We start from the raw sequence: 15518 nt of genomic DNA, 5'->3' as shown, positions 1-15518 counted from the left end.
TTGCTCTCAATATTTCCTTAAATAGGTGATAAATTATTCACATATTGATTGTTTGGACTAAATTGTTCTTCGATAGAATGGTAGTCAATTAAATAGCTGCGTCCTACGCTGAAGGTGGGTCAAATTCTAGCAGGATTTGTCAAAATCTAATTTTGGGTTTTCCTTGGTGGAATTGATTAGGTCCATTTTCATTGAGTGTTTAATATGCAATAGCTTTATAATATCCTTCTGAAGTAATACTTTTATCTTTTTAATATGCCTATATTAGGAATTTCGTAACAACAAAAAATATCTCTAGTATTAAAACATATTTTTATGGATTGGGTCCCATGGTCTATATCCACCCCTACTATGTATTCTTTAATATGAGCCTCCAAAATCGTCTCTCACGTGGTCTTTTTGTGTATATATCTACTATCTATTTTTATATATGCATCTCTTGTAAAAAAATAATTGTTTTTATTATCGCATCCCTCCATATTCATCACTCTAAAGTAATCAAGAGAGGAAGAAGTTGATGAGATTAATGTGGTGAATATCAAATATCCTTCAAATAATTTTGATTAGTGAAGTTATAATTATCCATCAAATACGTTCTTCTCTCATATAAAGTGTGTATCATGTGTACTTTATCTTAGTTTCAATGGTGATGGATGTGTTTGTGCTTGTAATATCATCCATGTGAACAAAACAAAAGTAAGAATGGTTTTTGATCTATGCAAAAAGGGCACAAAAAGGTCAAAAAGAAGCCTAAAGAACTGTTGGTTTCAGATAAATTAAAAATTTTGCTTACCTCTTTCCACGAGGTTTTCTATTCCATCTGTGGATATGTTATCCCTATGAATTTCTTTTCCTGATTCGGGGCTCTGGGCCTTGGAGTCATAAACTCTATACTACTGGACTCCAAGTGGATTTGGCATCACAAAAATTCAGAAAGAACCGAAAAAACCTTGATCTTGTCGAAAACTGTTGGACTTGAATTCAAGCACAGCTCAGTTCTTGGATCCAACCTTGAGTTAAATAAATTCTAGCCAAATCCTCACGCCTGGCAACATTATCCACCTACATTTTTGCATCCCCAAGTCCGAGGTACTCTGATCAAAACCAGGTCCAACGTGACCGGCTTCATTCGGTGTGGTTTAGAGTTCACTCATATTTTCTTTTATACTGGTCGCAAGATGTTAGGTGCATCAAGGTTTTTTTTAAGTAATTCTGAAATACTATGCCATGCATGTATGGATACTTTTATGAGAATTAAAAAAATAAGATATTCAAAAAATGAGTAAGAAGATCATTTTCGAAATTCTACAATACAATCTTAGTATAGTTGGTCACATAAGCCACTACCCAATCCGTAGTACTCTAGATATGCGTCATCTCAAATAAAATCAAGTTACACATAATTCTTTAACAATCAGTGCATCAAATCTTTGCTAGCAAGCGAAAGAGAGTTGCTAAACTTTCAAATAACTTTCGAGCAATTATTATTATTATTATTATTATTATTATTATTATTATTATTATTATTATTATTACACTGAGTGTCTCGTCTCATCTTAGTGTAAATACAATCTAAAGAGTTTGAGAACAAAATGTCCCAAAGCTAACTAGGTACAATAGACAAGTTTTCCATAATATGTTGACAGAATGACTAGCCAGGCCACTGAGGCCACTCAATCTTCTTAAATATATGAGTTGCCTCGAAATCTACTAAGTCCTCCACCATCCCTAGATAAAAACGAAATCCTTCTGCTCTACAAAAAAAAGCACACATGCCTCTAATCACAGATGCCATACCACCACAATTGCCTCCTTCTGCCATCAAAGTTGATCTTTAGGTAATGGGGGTGGGAGCTTCCTAAGTGAGAAAATACCTTTGAGGAAGCGCATAACCATTTCCTATTTTTTCCTAATAGCCATCAAAATTGAAGCTACGTATATTGCTTACCATATTTGGCTGACTTGAAATGATTATAGAAGATAAAAATCTATCGCCGACTCAATCTCATGAGAGCTTTGATGCAAGCAATCAATTTTAACCTCAGTACCTACAAATGAAAGTAGATTGGATAATATTCATTTGAATCGGTTTTCGTATCCAAATTTATTTGGATATAAATAGAAATTCGAGTATCCAACTAATATCCGTATTCGTATCCATATCCTTAAAAAAAAATAGATATTGATTTAGGTAGACAACTATCCAATTATATTTATAACTTTATTTAATTTTTTTATAAAACTCATGAACTATTAAAAAATAAATAATTATATTAGCCTACTATTAATTTAATTATTATCTTTTCAATAATAATTTTATTTTATGAACATAAAATCTCATTATCTAAATTATAAAGTGAGTAGCCGTGCGTGCGCGCACCCGTGCGAAATCCCCGGAAGCATAGCTGACCGCCAGCCTCCCTCCCGCACCAAAACCAAAACAAACCGAAAGCAAACAAAAAAAAACCGCCCTGCTCCCATCCACCGCCCCATTTCTCGTCAAGAATAATATAAGATAATATAAATATCTCCGACTCCATCGTTCTTCGTTTACCATGGAAAACGACCCCCTCGGGGTCTATTTTTCCATCACCACGCGCGTGCGTGAATCGAGAGTGACGCGATGAAATAGAAATAGTTTTGTAGGGCTGCTTGAACGAAGAATAGCAACTTTGTTTGTGTCAAGAATATTTGACAATAATTTTAAATAAATAAACATTTCTCATTTAAGCAAATGATGCATGATATGGAAGCTTCGGCTTTTGACCTGCATACCATTCATGACGAACTTGGCGGCGGTTTGAAAGTATTTGAGCCATTCTTTAGGTACATTATTTAATATATGACGACGACAAATACGTATCTGAAAGTTTGACGTATATGGCTCCAAAATGGACACTAAATTTTCACGGTCTTATATTAAAGCAAAATTAACTGATGTAATTATATAGTTTCAAAGTATTTGAGCCCTATTCTGTTCTGAATTCTCCAATTAAATGCTGGAGATACTAGGAGAGGTGTCTTAGAGAAAAAGGAAGGTGCTCTTTATCAACTCGCTGCAATTATTGTTACGAGATTACTAAAAGTAGTCCGTTGACTGGACCGTATTTTGTACGGTATAATATACGCCTCCAAATAGAGCAAGAGGAGGGACAAATCCGTACTCTCCATCCTCCAAATCTAAGAAAAGATCTCGTCTTTCTTCCACGTTTCGCAGGGCCGCCAGGAGGAGCCGCCTCTCTCTCTTTCTCTCTCTCTCTTTATGTCGCCGTCCCTTTTCTTCTTCTTTTGAATCCAGGTATCGCTTCATTCTGTCCCTCTCTTCTTTGGTTTGATAAAATTCCGGGCTTTTTTTTTTTCGATGGCGAGGAACCCGTGCCGGGACGCTAAAAAGGGTTCCTGTGTGGTGTTTTTTGCTACTTTTCTAGAAAAGGAGATATTTGAATCCGATTTCGATGTTAATGAGGTGAATAAGAAAACAGTGATGGTCTCATCGACCCGTTCGTTGAATGGGACCTGTGTTGCTTTTTTTTTTCCCCCCCTTTTCCTTCTATTAAAGTTGATTTTTTGATTTTTTGTTTGTAGGATTTATGGAGTAGTTTAATCGGATTGGGGAGGCCGACTGGAGCTCGGTAGGATTCGATGAGGATGGCAGTAGGGTTCAAGAAGCCTTGCTGCCGGGGTTTCCGTGATGGATTTGGAGGGATTCTGAGATCCATGCTCTGGTCGTCGAGGTTTCTTTGATTAAGATTCTCTTTAGATTGAAAAAATTGGGGTTGGAGTTTTGATCGTTCGTTGGTGGTATTGTTGAGTGAAATTGGAGAAAATGGAGGAAGAGTGCACTTCTTGGGTGAGGAGGGCAAAGTTTTCGCATACCGTTTATCACCGGTGGAATTCTTCGAGGTCGCCTTCGATTCGTGATTGTGACTTGGAATTGAATCCGAAGAGCTTGAATCTAGAGTCGAAAAATAGGAGTTCAAGTTTGGAATCGAAGCCGAAGAGCTCGAATCTGGATTCATCTAGCCAGGCGATTCCATCGTCGGCTCGACTCTATTCTGGGAGGGGGCTCAAGCCAAAGGCGTCAATTTTAGAGTCTTCAAATGTGTCTTCGGTTCCGTTCTCTTTCCAACCCGACAATGATCCGGTTGTAAAAGCGAAAAGCTTGAATTCAGATCCTTCTGTGCTGTCTAAGGTACGATCGGATCGCAGCTTGGGCCCAAACACAAAGAAGACAAGTGTGGTGGCTCCTAGTTTGCCCTCAGTTCCATTATCTCTCCGACCAGATAGTAATCCCTCGAAGCTGCAGCCAGAGGGCTCAGGTTTAGACTCTTCTGATTTCTCTTTCTATCCTGACAGAGATTCTGGCCCGAATCCAAAGAGCTTGGAGTCTGGTAAGGTTTCTATATCTTATGGGAGGGCTATAACAGATTATGAGCCTCCTAAAACTAGCTTGTTTTCTGATGGTAGCAAACAGAACTCTAAATCCAAGCAGAGGTCACTATCTCCTCTTCCGACTACAATCCTTTCCAATGTCTTTAAAGAAGCTAAGTTGATTGGAAAGAGATTCTCCAGCCCACCACCTAGCAGGAAAAATTCTAATAAGACCCCTGAGAGTGGCAGGTTCGCTTCACCGTCACCTCCAAAAATGAGTGATTTTCTGCATTTGTCTTCAATTAGAGCCTCTGAGAACTTGAAGACTAGTTTGAGCTCTAACAGTTCAGGTTCAAACATGGTTTCTATCTCTTCTGGGAGGACTGAATTATATCCCGATTCTCACAATTCTAGTATGATTACTAATGATAGAAATTGGAACAAGCCCAAGCAGAGGTCAAAATCTCCTATTCCCACTACTGTCATTTCAAATGTCTTTAAAGAAGCTAGACACATGCGAAAGAGATTCTCTACCCCACCTCCTAGCCGGAAGAAATCCGATAAGTCCCATGAGCATCATGAGTTCGCTTCCCCATCACCTCCTAATCTGAGTCCTCTTCAGCATTTGTCTTCAGGTAAAGCCTCTGAGAAGTTGAAGAGCAGGAATGACTCTTCTTGGGCAAGATATTTTGATCATGGAGGAGGGAGAGTCACTGCCTTGGAGACCACAGAGAAATGGACTGTTGATCTCTCCAAACTGTACGTCGGGCTTCGGTTTGCCTCTGGAGCTCATAGCAGGTTACACCGTGGTATTTATAAGGATCAGCCTGTTGCTGTGAAAATTATCAAGCAACCTAATGATGACGAAAATGGAGTGATGGCTGCACGACTGGAAAAGCAGTTTGCTAGAGAAGTCACGTTTCTGTCTCATCTCTATCACCGAAATGTGATCAAGGTACTTGTTATATTATCTTTAGTTTTTCTGACATTTTGTTGCGGCTTCTGATAACCTGAATAGTTTTTTGCATCAGCATGTTGAGAAGATACATGCAATATGACCTAGTTTGCTAGCACCTTGCTGTAGTTGTCCACTGAGTTTCAGGGATGTTCAACCAGTCCTGAACTTCATTTGAAATGTAAACTGGTGAATCCTTAATGAATTGATTGGACCTAGTCCGGATAAAAGATGTAAACTAGTGAAGTGGGTGCCAACCAGCCTTAAGCTCAGCTGGGAGAGGTTGAGGGTTCAAACCCTGGTGGTGGTGTCCCCACCATACTTTTCTTTAAAAAATAAAAAGTGAAGTTGGGCTCCAGATAAACTTCTTGAGCCACGAGAGAGATTTCAGAGTATGATCTTTATATTATATTTTTTATGGCTATCTACAGGAATTTTTGATGGGATTATGTGCATGAAAAGTATTTATTTTTATGCAGTGCTATCTGGACACTTCTAAATATAGGTTTTTTTTTTAAAGATCCCGTATCTGGTTCTTATGAACACTGGGACATTTGACATCTGTGTCACATTTCTAGGTGACATTGTCTTTATGTGCTCATAATTACTCAGATAAATATGCCCACAAGTTGCATTGTCATGAAACTTAGTTTCTTTTTTTATTCAAGACAGCTGATTGAGAGCATCTTATCTACTATAAAGTTTTCAGCTGAAAACTGAGCACCTTTTGATATGGAGTGAAAAGAAAATCTGATTGAAGGATTCTTCTTATTTTTTTCCCTATGGTAGAAAAGGGTTATGATGTGTGAAAAGAAAGAAAAAGAAAAGGATGAGGTTTAAAGCACTATATAGTGGTAAAGAAGGAGATGATCATCTTGTGGTTGAAGATGGCTCCCTCGATAAGATACCTTGTGGAAGATGGAGGGTGAGATCTTGGAATTTGGGTTGGCAGGTAGTGGATATCATAGAGTAATTTCTTTGGATGATTTTCATCTCTTTCATGTACGAGGCACTATTATTTCTAAGATCTAAAAGTAACTAGAACCTTTTAATGAGTGGGGCTCTTGACCTGATTAATATTCATCCTTTGTAATGTTATATGCTGTGTAGATTTTTTTTTTTTGATGCTTAAATATTAAAAAAAACCTAACACAACTGTGAATTTTCTTAGTTATGCTTATATAGCGCCAAAAAAATCCGAAGTTTTTGTTATGCATAGGGGTGGGGCAAGGATTTGGCAGGGGGGAGGGGGGCAGCTAAATATGTAATACTGCAAGATGGCATCCACTTTAAATAATAAAATATTTATCAGCTAGAGAAGAAATTAAAGGAATTATCAAAGTTCTCTTTGTATTGTTTCAGACAAAAGGAATCATCATGTTTAACAGGATTGAATTATTATCAATTGGCAAAATGTGTTTGTTTAACTTTTGCAGGAACAAAGTTTAGAATTACCTCTTAGTGCTGATAAATTTAGAGCCCAAACGCCAAGGCATCTAATGTATTAGCCCTACATCTCTACCACAATCAGCACTGGAAACAGATCGAATATGGAATGGATACTTGTTTCACTGGTGTTCTTATCAATAGAACATTATTTTGTTCTATGTTTTATGAATTCAAAATGAGTATGTGAACCTCTCCATTTTTTATTACTTTTTCTAAAACAAACAAATGATTATACATAAAACGACAAAGAAATAATTACATCCACTCAATCACCTAACTCTTTTAGTGAATCCTCACAATTCTTCTAGGTTACATACTTTAGCTTAAAAAACTGATGGTGAAGAATGCAATCCACCAAATTAAAGATATCACTATATGGAAAGAAAATCAAATAAAAGATGTTGATGTTGCTACTTATTTCTCTTTGAAGTTTATAAGAGTTATACGAGACTAAATAGGATTGTAAATGAAATCAATTATTCATGTACGGATTAATTATTTGTGTATTCGGATCTATTTCTGTTTTACTACGATGGATATAAATATGAATACAAATGTTAGATGGATGCTAAATTTTGGATACAGAAGCCAAATGGATATTTATCCGATCCATTTTCATCCCAAATCACAATCTAATAGCTCCAAGTCCCCTCCAGATATGAGATCCTTCTGATGGATAGAATTGATAGATCATCTTTGGAGTCTGACCACTTGGGTTATATAGAGGGATTTGGATCACAAAGTCCTCCTTATCAAGGACTATGCTTCTCAACATAATAAACACAATCTAAATAGACCCAGCTGCTAGAATCATCCACTCACTCAGATATATCCCTTGTCAATAACTGAGATGGATCCTGCCCTCTTATTAATATTTTATTTGTAGGCTGTTGATAATTACAATGCACTAGATAAAATAAAATTACCATCTAAATTTAATAAGGCCAACTAACATTTACTTATACCAATGAATTGTTCTACAAGTATTTTATAAGTATACAAAAAGATGATTGCCCTTCAAGTTGGTATAATTACTTTACAAATTACAATAGTTCAAACCCTACTATGCATACCAACCTTTTACCTCGCATAGGGTATAATAGGTAAAAGTACATTATTATGATTAAATAAAGAGTAAAGACATAAAAATTGCATGATTTATTAATATTATAGTAATAAAAATTTTAAAGTGTTACCAGATATTGTTGTTTCACAGATTCAGTCATAAAAGCCTTGGGGCTTTTTCTAAGTAGTAGACAAAGTAGACACAAAGTTTGGAATAGATTTTGAGCTCCACTAGACAAGATACCTTTTCAAGGGAGAAATTTAAAAATCTTATCTTTAAAATGGCAAGCCAAATTCTTTTAAGAAATCAATGCCAAAATAAAGCCTATCACCATCTATGGAAGTCTTCGTTCAAATTTGCCTCTCTTTCTCTCTCTAATAACTTTTCCAACTCCCTGCCTGTTTCTTCATCCTTAAACTATAAAAAGCAGCTTAATTTCCAAATTTTAAATCTAAGAATACCCCTGATTGGTTTTCTCTTGTAAAGGATTTAAAAGTTGCAAGACTTCTATAGAAGACGAGACTCCAAAAGCTCCTAAGAAAGATATCTTAGTGTATCTGGACTCTAGGAACTTTCAAAGAGGAGGAAGAGTAATACTTCTCAACCATGAGACTAAGGTGAGGGATAATGCATTGAAACTTTATAAATTAGTTATCTTTAGAATTTAGATTTTAGTTTAATTATTCCAAATTTAAAATCTTTAGCAGTGCAATATAACTAGTATAAATTAAATATCTATAATCCATTGGCAACATGGCAAGAGGACAAAGCACTTCCCCACTTTTCAAAATAATAAATTATATTCTTTCCCTTTTAAAACCTGCCTCAGCCCCAATCTTTCCTTATAAGACTTTTAGTTTCCATATAAGGATTGTGGGAAAGATAAATACAAGTTTCAAGGGGGAGCCATATGCGCACCGCTGGTTCCCCCCCCCCCCAACAGCATGTTTGGTTTTCCTTCTATTTTATAAAAAGAGAAGCCAAAATCTAGGTTTTCTTGCTTCTTCTAAAAGCACGTCTGACTATTTCTTCTTATAGATGCACTTTTCAGATAATGTTATCAAACACTATTTTTTAAGAAAGTGCATTTTAGAAAGTGACTTTAAAAGCACTTTTTTAAGCAATACCATACATGAGTCTGAAAATTTCTCTAATGTGGCACACAATTGATCCACTAAGTCTGAAAGTTCCTTCAATGTGTCCCCCAAAAGTTTTGAAGTAGAATATCAGGAAATAATTTGTATCATTGGAATTCCATTTTGTATGGTCTTTTAACAATCACCACTCTTCCACACCTTTAATCTTAGATTTTTGAGTTCCCACAATCAATGATATTTCTCATTCCAAGGCATCTTGTCTCTTTGGACTCTAAATAGCTATTCTCTAGAGATTTTTATTGTTTTGTTTGTTCTATTCTAAACAATATAAAAATTAGAAAATAATGATTATAGACCAGCAGCTCTTTTTCCATCCATGACAGCCCCTTAGCAGGGGCTTATCTTGTAGGACTCTAATTGGTATCTTTTTATTTTTTTTCCTTGACTTTTCAACCTGAATCTCTTAAAGGGACTATTATTATCTTAGTTGGTGATTGTTGGTTGAGATTATCTCCCTTGCTCATGGCTCATGGCCAAAACCTAACTCTCTCACAATTTGCCTTGTAAATGCCCCCAAGTTCTTTTGATAGAAATTATGGGCTTTGCTCAGAAAAATAGGAGCTTGTCCTTCACAGATTTTATGGACTATTATTTTGGGCAAGGTCCGCCATACCGACCGTACCGACGTACCGGTGAGTGCCGGTACTAGTACCGAACCGAATCGGTACTATACTGGTTTGGCTGGTTCAGGTCAAAAACTAAAAGAAATTTGGAGCCGGTACGGGCTGGTACGTACTGGTACGGGCCAGTATGGGTTGCGAATGGTCAGAACCGAAAAATGTAGCTGTACCGTACCGGTTCTGTCCGATACCAGCCCGTACCGACCGGTATGGCAGACCATGATTTTGGGATTGAGGGTGGTGGGGTGAAGGGGGGGCTATTTACAATGTTAGTTAGATTGTAGCTGGGATTAATTTTGAAATTATAATATTTGGTTGGGAGCAGAGATACTTATGGAAAAGGAAAGACTTAACTGCATTACTTTGGTGATGGATGATAGTTGATGTATAAGGAAAAAGAAATTGGGGATCAACTTTGATGGTGAAGTGGCGGTAGGGCTAATATACATAGCGATTCTTTTGAATTTTACATGGGAAGAGAGAATATTTAGGGGGTGTAATTGTAGCCCCCGGTAATGTATCACAATCCTGCTTCCAAGACAGGGAATTAAATCATGTGTTGTGCCTTTCCCAGTCAAGAGCCAGCGCATCAGCATATTGTACCACACAACCACATTCTGTAATCACTTCTATCAAGAAACTAAGCAAAACAGCTATAGATATTTAACTACGATGCCAGGACAAACTTTTTTTTCTTCTCTACTTCTCATATACGCTACTTATAGTTGCCTTTTTACTAAACAGTAGACATGTAAACACTTTTGTGACCTGAACATAATAAATGTAGCATTCTAAGATGCACTAGAAACATGTGCTGGTTGCTAACATATATGTTCTAACGGCGTTCTTTTAAAGAAATCTAACTCATAAACTAACTTAGATGACACTATATTGGACTTGAAAAGCAAAAATGAAGATAAAGCACTTATAGGATATCGAGAATGTTGGGAAGAGGAATACTATCAACTAAGCACTTAAAGTTTAATTGCGTATCTATGCAGTTTGCTTGCACCTTTCTATCTGTGCCAGCTCAATTGCTGCATATTGCAGTAATATGCTATGGTATGAGCTGATAAAAAATGATATATAGCTTTACAAGCTAGTACCAATACCGACTGTGGCCTAGTATGTATCATATAACATGGTATAATGTGGATTAGCACAGACACTGCTGCAACATAGATGTGGTCTTGTGTCAGATTAGAAGGCCATTATTAGGTTATTGTCCTGGCACTCCGGGCTCTTGAGAGAGACGGATGGGATACATGCGTAACCTTTTGGCTTTTCTTATTTAAATATAAAGTGGTTGCCTGATGACTCGAATTCGCACCATTGCGCTTGTCGGCCCAAGCCTTTTACTATTCACTGAGCAAGCTTAATTGAAAAGACATAGAATTATATTATAATACAATTACATATCATGATCTGTGTTATCTCCATCTGATTATTTCTGGTTCGATGCAGCTGGCAGGGGCATGTAAAAATCCACCAGTCTTTTGCATCATCACAGAGTATCTCTCGGGAGGCTCTTTAAGAGCGTTCTTGCACAAACTTGAGCACAAATCCCTTCCTTTACCAAAACTAATTGCAATTTCTTTAGATATTGCTCGGGGCATGGAGTATATTCACTCACAAGGGGTTATCCACCGTGATTTGAAACCCGAGAATATCCTATTTGATCAAGACTTCTGTGTAAAAATTGCTGATTTTGGAATAGCATGTGAAGAAGCATATTGCGATGCATTAGCAGAGGACCCTGGCACTTATCGCTGGATGGCGCCTGAGATGATCAAACACAAAGCTTATGGACGGAAAGTTGATGTTTACAGCTTTGGGTTACTGTTATGGGAGATGGTGACAGGTACTGTCCCTTATGAAGACATGACACCTATCCAGGCTGCTTTTGCTGTGGTTAATAAGGTATGCTTTTCTATTGTCGCAGATGTTCCTCTCTAAGATCTTTATCTGATATCTTTTTCTTGTTAAGCTAGAAATTTGTATTAGCCAATGCTAGACAATCTTGTCAATAGCAATAAACTTATCAAGGTAGCATTGTCTGACATCCAGCCATCACATTACCCAAAAACGTTTTCATGGCGTGCTTGCAAGCTGGTGTCAATATTTTGAACAACTCGCCTTTTTTCCAATTATATAGCTAGCTAGTGTGCTGCAAGGTAAATATTCTATATTGACTATCCAAACAGTACCTGCATATTCATGGTAGAATTATATAGCTAGCTAGTGTGCTGCAAGGTAAATATTCTATATTAACTATCCAAACACTACCTGCATTTTAATGTAAAATCCATTTATTAATATGTAGAGTAAGGTTTTTAAATCTCAATATATCAGTTATCTCGGTGAATGGATGAACTGAGATCTCGATTTATCTCAGGCAATATGGTAAGTGGAAAGATTTGGAGGGAACCAATATTTTTCAAGATCTCAACTGATATTTTCAGGTCGAGATATCAAAATCTTAGCCAATACGGTACATCTATGATCAAGAACTATATTTAAGCAAGATTTTAAGTTTATTAGTTAGCAAAGCCTATTTAATGAAACAAAAAATAAAAAAAAATATCGGTCAATACGAATATGTTGTATTGGTCAATATCTTGGATTTTATCGGTTTATATCAATCAAGATAATAGGGTCGAGATTTTTATATACATTGTATCGAGGGGGTGCCCGATACTGATACTAGGAATAGAGCCAGCGGGGCAATGCTCCCCTTCCACTTTGTTTCCTCTAGATATGGACCCCCCCCCCCCCCCCCCCCCCCCCCCCTCCTTCTTTTGCAGGTCAATCTTTTCCAACTCTCTGACAACCAATCACAAAATTGATTACTTGGATGGACAGGATTATTGGGAGAAAACAATCCAAATTAAGATAGAGTTTTTGTTTAGTGGGAGTCTTAAGGTGCTAATTAAGGAGTGAGGGAGTGGCCTGGTAGGAGATGGCTGTGGTGATTAAGGGAGAGAATATTTTTTTTCTTCTTTTTTTGAGTGAGTTAGTTGATTACAATATTTGTGTCCTCTAGCTTAAGACTTCAACAGTGGTTTCCATTTCTAGTGTGATATAGTGGCTTCCTTTCTTACTACAACATTAATTGCTAATAAGATTTAAGTTATCCTATTAAATTTGTCTCTGAATATTATTTCTCTTTACATATATTGTACTTTGGTGGCATTGTATAATTAATCTTTTATGTATTCTTTATATTAGGCAATTTAGCTTTAGATAGTAGGTAAATTATTGTTTGATTAAATTGTTCATCAAATGATTTGTTCTCTGTTAGAATACATGCATCTTATACTGGTAACAACCAAGATTGATGAAAGGCCTCATGTTTGTTTATGGAAAAAAAATTCCCTCATGTTCTTTCAAACATATAACATATTCAGACATAAGAATTATATTTTATAATAAATAATTTCTGTTGTAGTATCTTTTTTTATAATTCCCAGGAATATAAATCTATAATTTATTATATTCTTTTTGTAACAAATAAACTATTATCGCATATTAATGATAATGCACCCAGGAGGAAATTCTGGTTCGGTTTCTGACCGACAGAAACTGTGATCTTGGCCAAGGTCTCTGCTGCCATGAAAACCTTGACATAGAGATAATGGCATAAGAAGTGCTGACATCTGCTCCAAAAAAGAAAAGTGCATTGACCTTTCCATCAGTGTTTACAAATTGACCAAAATACAACATTACAGCCATTATTCTATTCTGCTACCACATTGAGTTCGAAAAAGCCATCTTTGTACATGAATTCATTCGCCTGCCATTTTTAGTACATAGTATTATGTTCTATATCGTTCATTCCTCAACATAAAACGTCTTTCGTCGACTGTTTAAAGGGAAAAGATCTGCAACGCCTTTTTATATTTTGATTACTACGGTCATCATTCTTCGATACAATGAAACAAGCTTTGCCATGATTGTGTATATATATATATATTTCTTAGTTATACTAAAAAGCAGAGATCATTGCTGGCATCTTGCTATGATGCCCTAACAACTAGAAATGCCCTTTTCAGAACCTGAGGCCTGTCATTCCTTCAGACTGCTCTGCACCTTTACAAGCATTAATTGAGCAATGTTGGGCTCTGCATCCAGAGAAGAGGCCCGAGTTTTGGCAGATAGTGAAGGTCTTAGAACAGTTTGAATCTGCTCTTGCTCGTGATGGAACCCTCAGCCAGCTTCAAAACTTGACCAGCCGGGATCACAAGAAGTGGTTGTTCCATTGGATCCAGAATCTCAGACCCTGGCATGTCAATGGTTCAGGGACCCCGCAGTCTAGACTGCTATAGCTTCTTGCTCTGAATCAACTAGTCTTGATGGATTTTCTGCCTTTGTAGTTATGATGTTTCATATTACTCCAACTGAATAAAACTGCAGGCTATTTTCTGTAATTTTTTTAGTGAATAGCTGGTTCTCTTACTGTGAATAGATATTTCACTTCTTTGTCAAATGGACAGCTGTTTCTGCCTTTGCATTTGCATGAGAAAACAAGCCATCAGTGGTTTCAGATGCACAGCATGTCCATAATATTTTTGCAAGGCAACAGATTCTGGTTCATGTTAGTTTTCAATGTCTATGCCCTCGATTTTTTTAACCTCATTATTTGTATGATATGTCAAACAGTTCTTAGTTAAGTTTGCCGCACACTTCGGCATATGCTTTGCATGTCAGCAAGTAGACTATGATACTTTGTATGATAAATCAAAACCCACTTTTGTCCCCCTATACATAGGGTAGAAGTGTGGATCCAAGTATGTAATCTGCCTGACTTCTTTACATCTCCTTGTTAATTCTTTTTATTGTGTTATTAACTTGTGTATCATAGGAACAGTGATACCATATGACAAGCCCTGCATATATAGACTGGTATTTGACTACTAGTCTTTGAAGAATTACACGCTCCTGTCTTGTTCTTGAATCTTTGGAATACTCGAGTGGGATCTTCTTCTTTGAAGACTAGACTTGGGCAGCACCAGTTTGTTCCTATTGGGAGCCTTGTCATTTTCATTGGAAGGGAATGAGTGGCAACCTTTACTAGAGTCCAAAAATAGAAGACTCATTGGAAGGACTTGGATGTCAAGATCTTCCTAACCTTCTTGTGGACGTGCAACGATCAGTGTGAGCCTTTTATCTCTGTCGATCAGCCACCATTGTAATCCATTGGAATCCAGGTATTGTCATGAATCCTTTTCTCCTCTCTTTTTCCCCCCTTTTTTTCCTGCCTGCCTAACACTCTTACCCATATTGCCTGCTCAATTTTTGAAAATTTTATTTTTTGATTTCCATGGATATTTCTATACTCGACTGGTTTATCTGTTTTACTATGGGGTTACTTTATCCGGTTAAACTACTGAAGATGTAAACTGAAAAGACGGGGCTGATTGGCCCGAAGATTGGGATGACCCTAAATGAGCTCCTTGGCAGCATGAGTCTTTTTCTGATGAAATAGTTGGTGTGAGATGGAGAGAAATCTTCTATTTTCTGCATATTGTTGTCTTAAAATCAGCAGTAAAATTTAGAATGCTAAAGATAAGCTTCTACTTTGGAGTCAAAAACGAGTTAGTTTTTCTGATCAAAATCAGAATGTTGACAAGGTGATTTATTTGAGAATGTTGACAAGCTCTTATGCACTATGTTTTCCCATCTTGGGTGGCCTGTGGCCATCTTTTCTGCTTGTTTCTTTTTCCATATAATGTTTTCTTTTGACCTTCACGGCTCTATCTTTTTCAGCGTTTCCATCTCCCGTCAAAAGTTAGAATTCTAATCCTCTAGCTCAGACTATAAAAAAGCCATCACTTTCTATCCTCAGAGCATGTATTTTCCGCAGGAATTGGTCACCTCTTGGCTCATTCATCTGTCTCGTT

General features: G+C 36.9%; 1 protein-coding gene across 2 annotated transcripts; it reads left to right on the top strand.

Moving 5' to 3' along the window:
• Window positions 1-3160: 3160 nt before the first annotated feature.
• Window positions 3161-14216, top strand: LOC120112297 (probable serine/threonine-protein kinase DDB_G0281745). Of its 2 annotated transcripts, none has more exons than XM_039131139.1 (4): window positions 3161-3298; window positions 3586-5326; window positions 11083-11538; window positions 13671-14216. In XM_039131139.1, exons 2-4 carry the CDS (start codon window positions 3827-3829, stop codon window positions 13941-13943), a joined length of 2229 nt encoding a protein of 742 aa, XP_038987067.1. In that variant the 5' UTR covers window positions 3161-3298; window positions 3586-3826; the 3' UTR covers window positions 13944-14216. The 2 variants fall into 2 exon arrangements, with proteins under 2 accessions (XP_038987067.1, XP_038987068.1); XM_039131140.1 differs by lacking the exon at window positions 3161-3298 and adding an exon at window positions 3317-3466.
• Window positions 14217-15518: the final 1302 nt, after the last annotated feature.

This window comes from Phoenix dactylifera, chromosome 11, assembly GCF_009389715.1.
Source record: "Phoenix dactylifera cultivar Barhee BC4 chromosome 11, palm_55x_up_171113_PBpolish2nd_filt_p, whole genome shotgun sequence".
In the NCBI taxonomy this organism is placed as follows: Eukaryota; Viridiplantae; Streptophyta; class Magnoliopsida; order Arecales; family Arecaceae; genus Phoenix; species Phoenix dactylifera.
This window is presented reverse-complemented; position numbering and strand designations above follow the sequence as displayed.

What these genes read in the sequence shown, in the direction of transcription:
- LOC120112297 (XM_039131139.1), top strand. Translation starts at nt 3,827, where the DNA reads ATGGAGGAAGAGTGCACTTCTTGGGTGAGGAGGGCAAAGTTTTCGCAT. An exon ending in ATCACCGAAATGTGATCAAG is followed by an intron (nt 5,327 to 11,082) that starts GTACTTGTTATA and finishes GGTTCGATGCAG; the next exon opens with CTGGCAGGGGCATGTAAAAA. An exon ending in CTTTTGCTGTGGTTAATAAG is followed by an intron (nt 11,539 to 13,670) that starts GTATGCTTTTCT and finishes TGCCCTTTTCAG; the next exon opens with AACCTGAGGCCTGTCATTCC.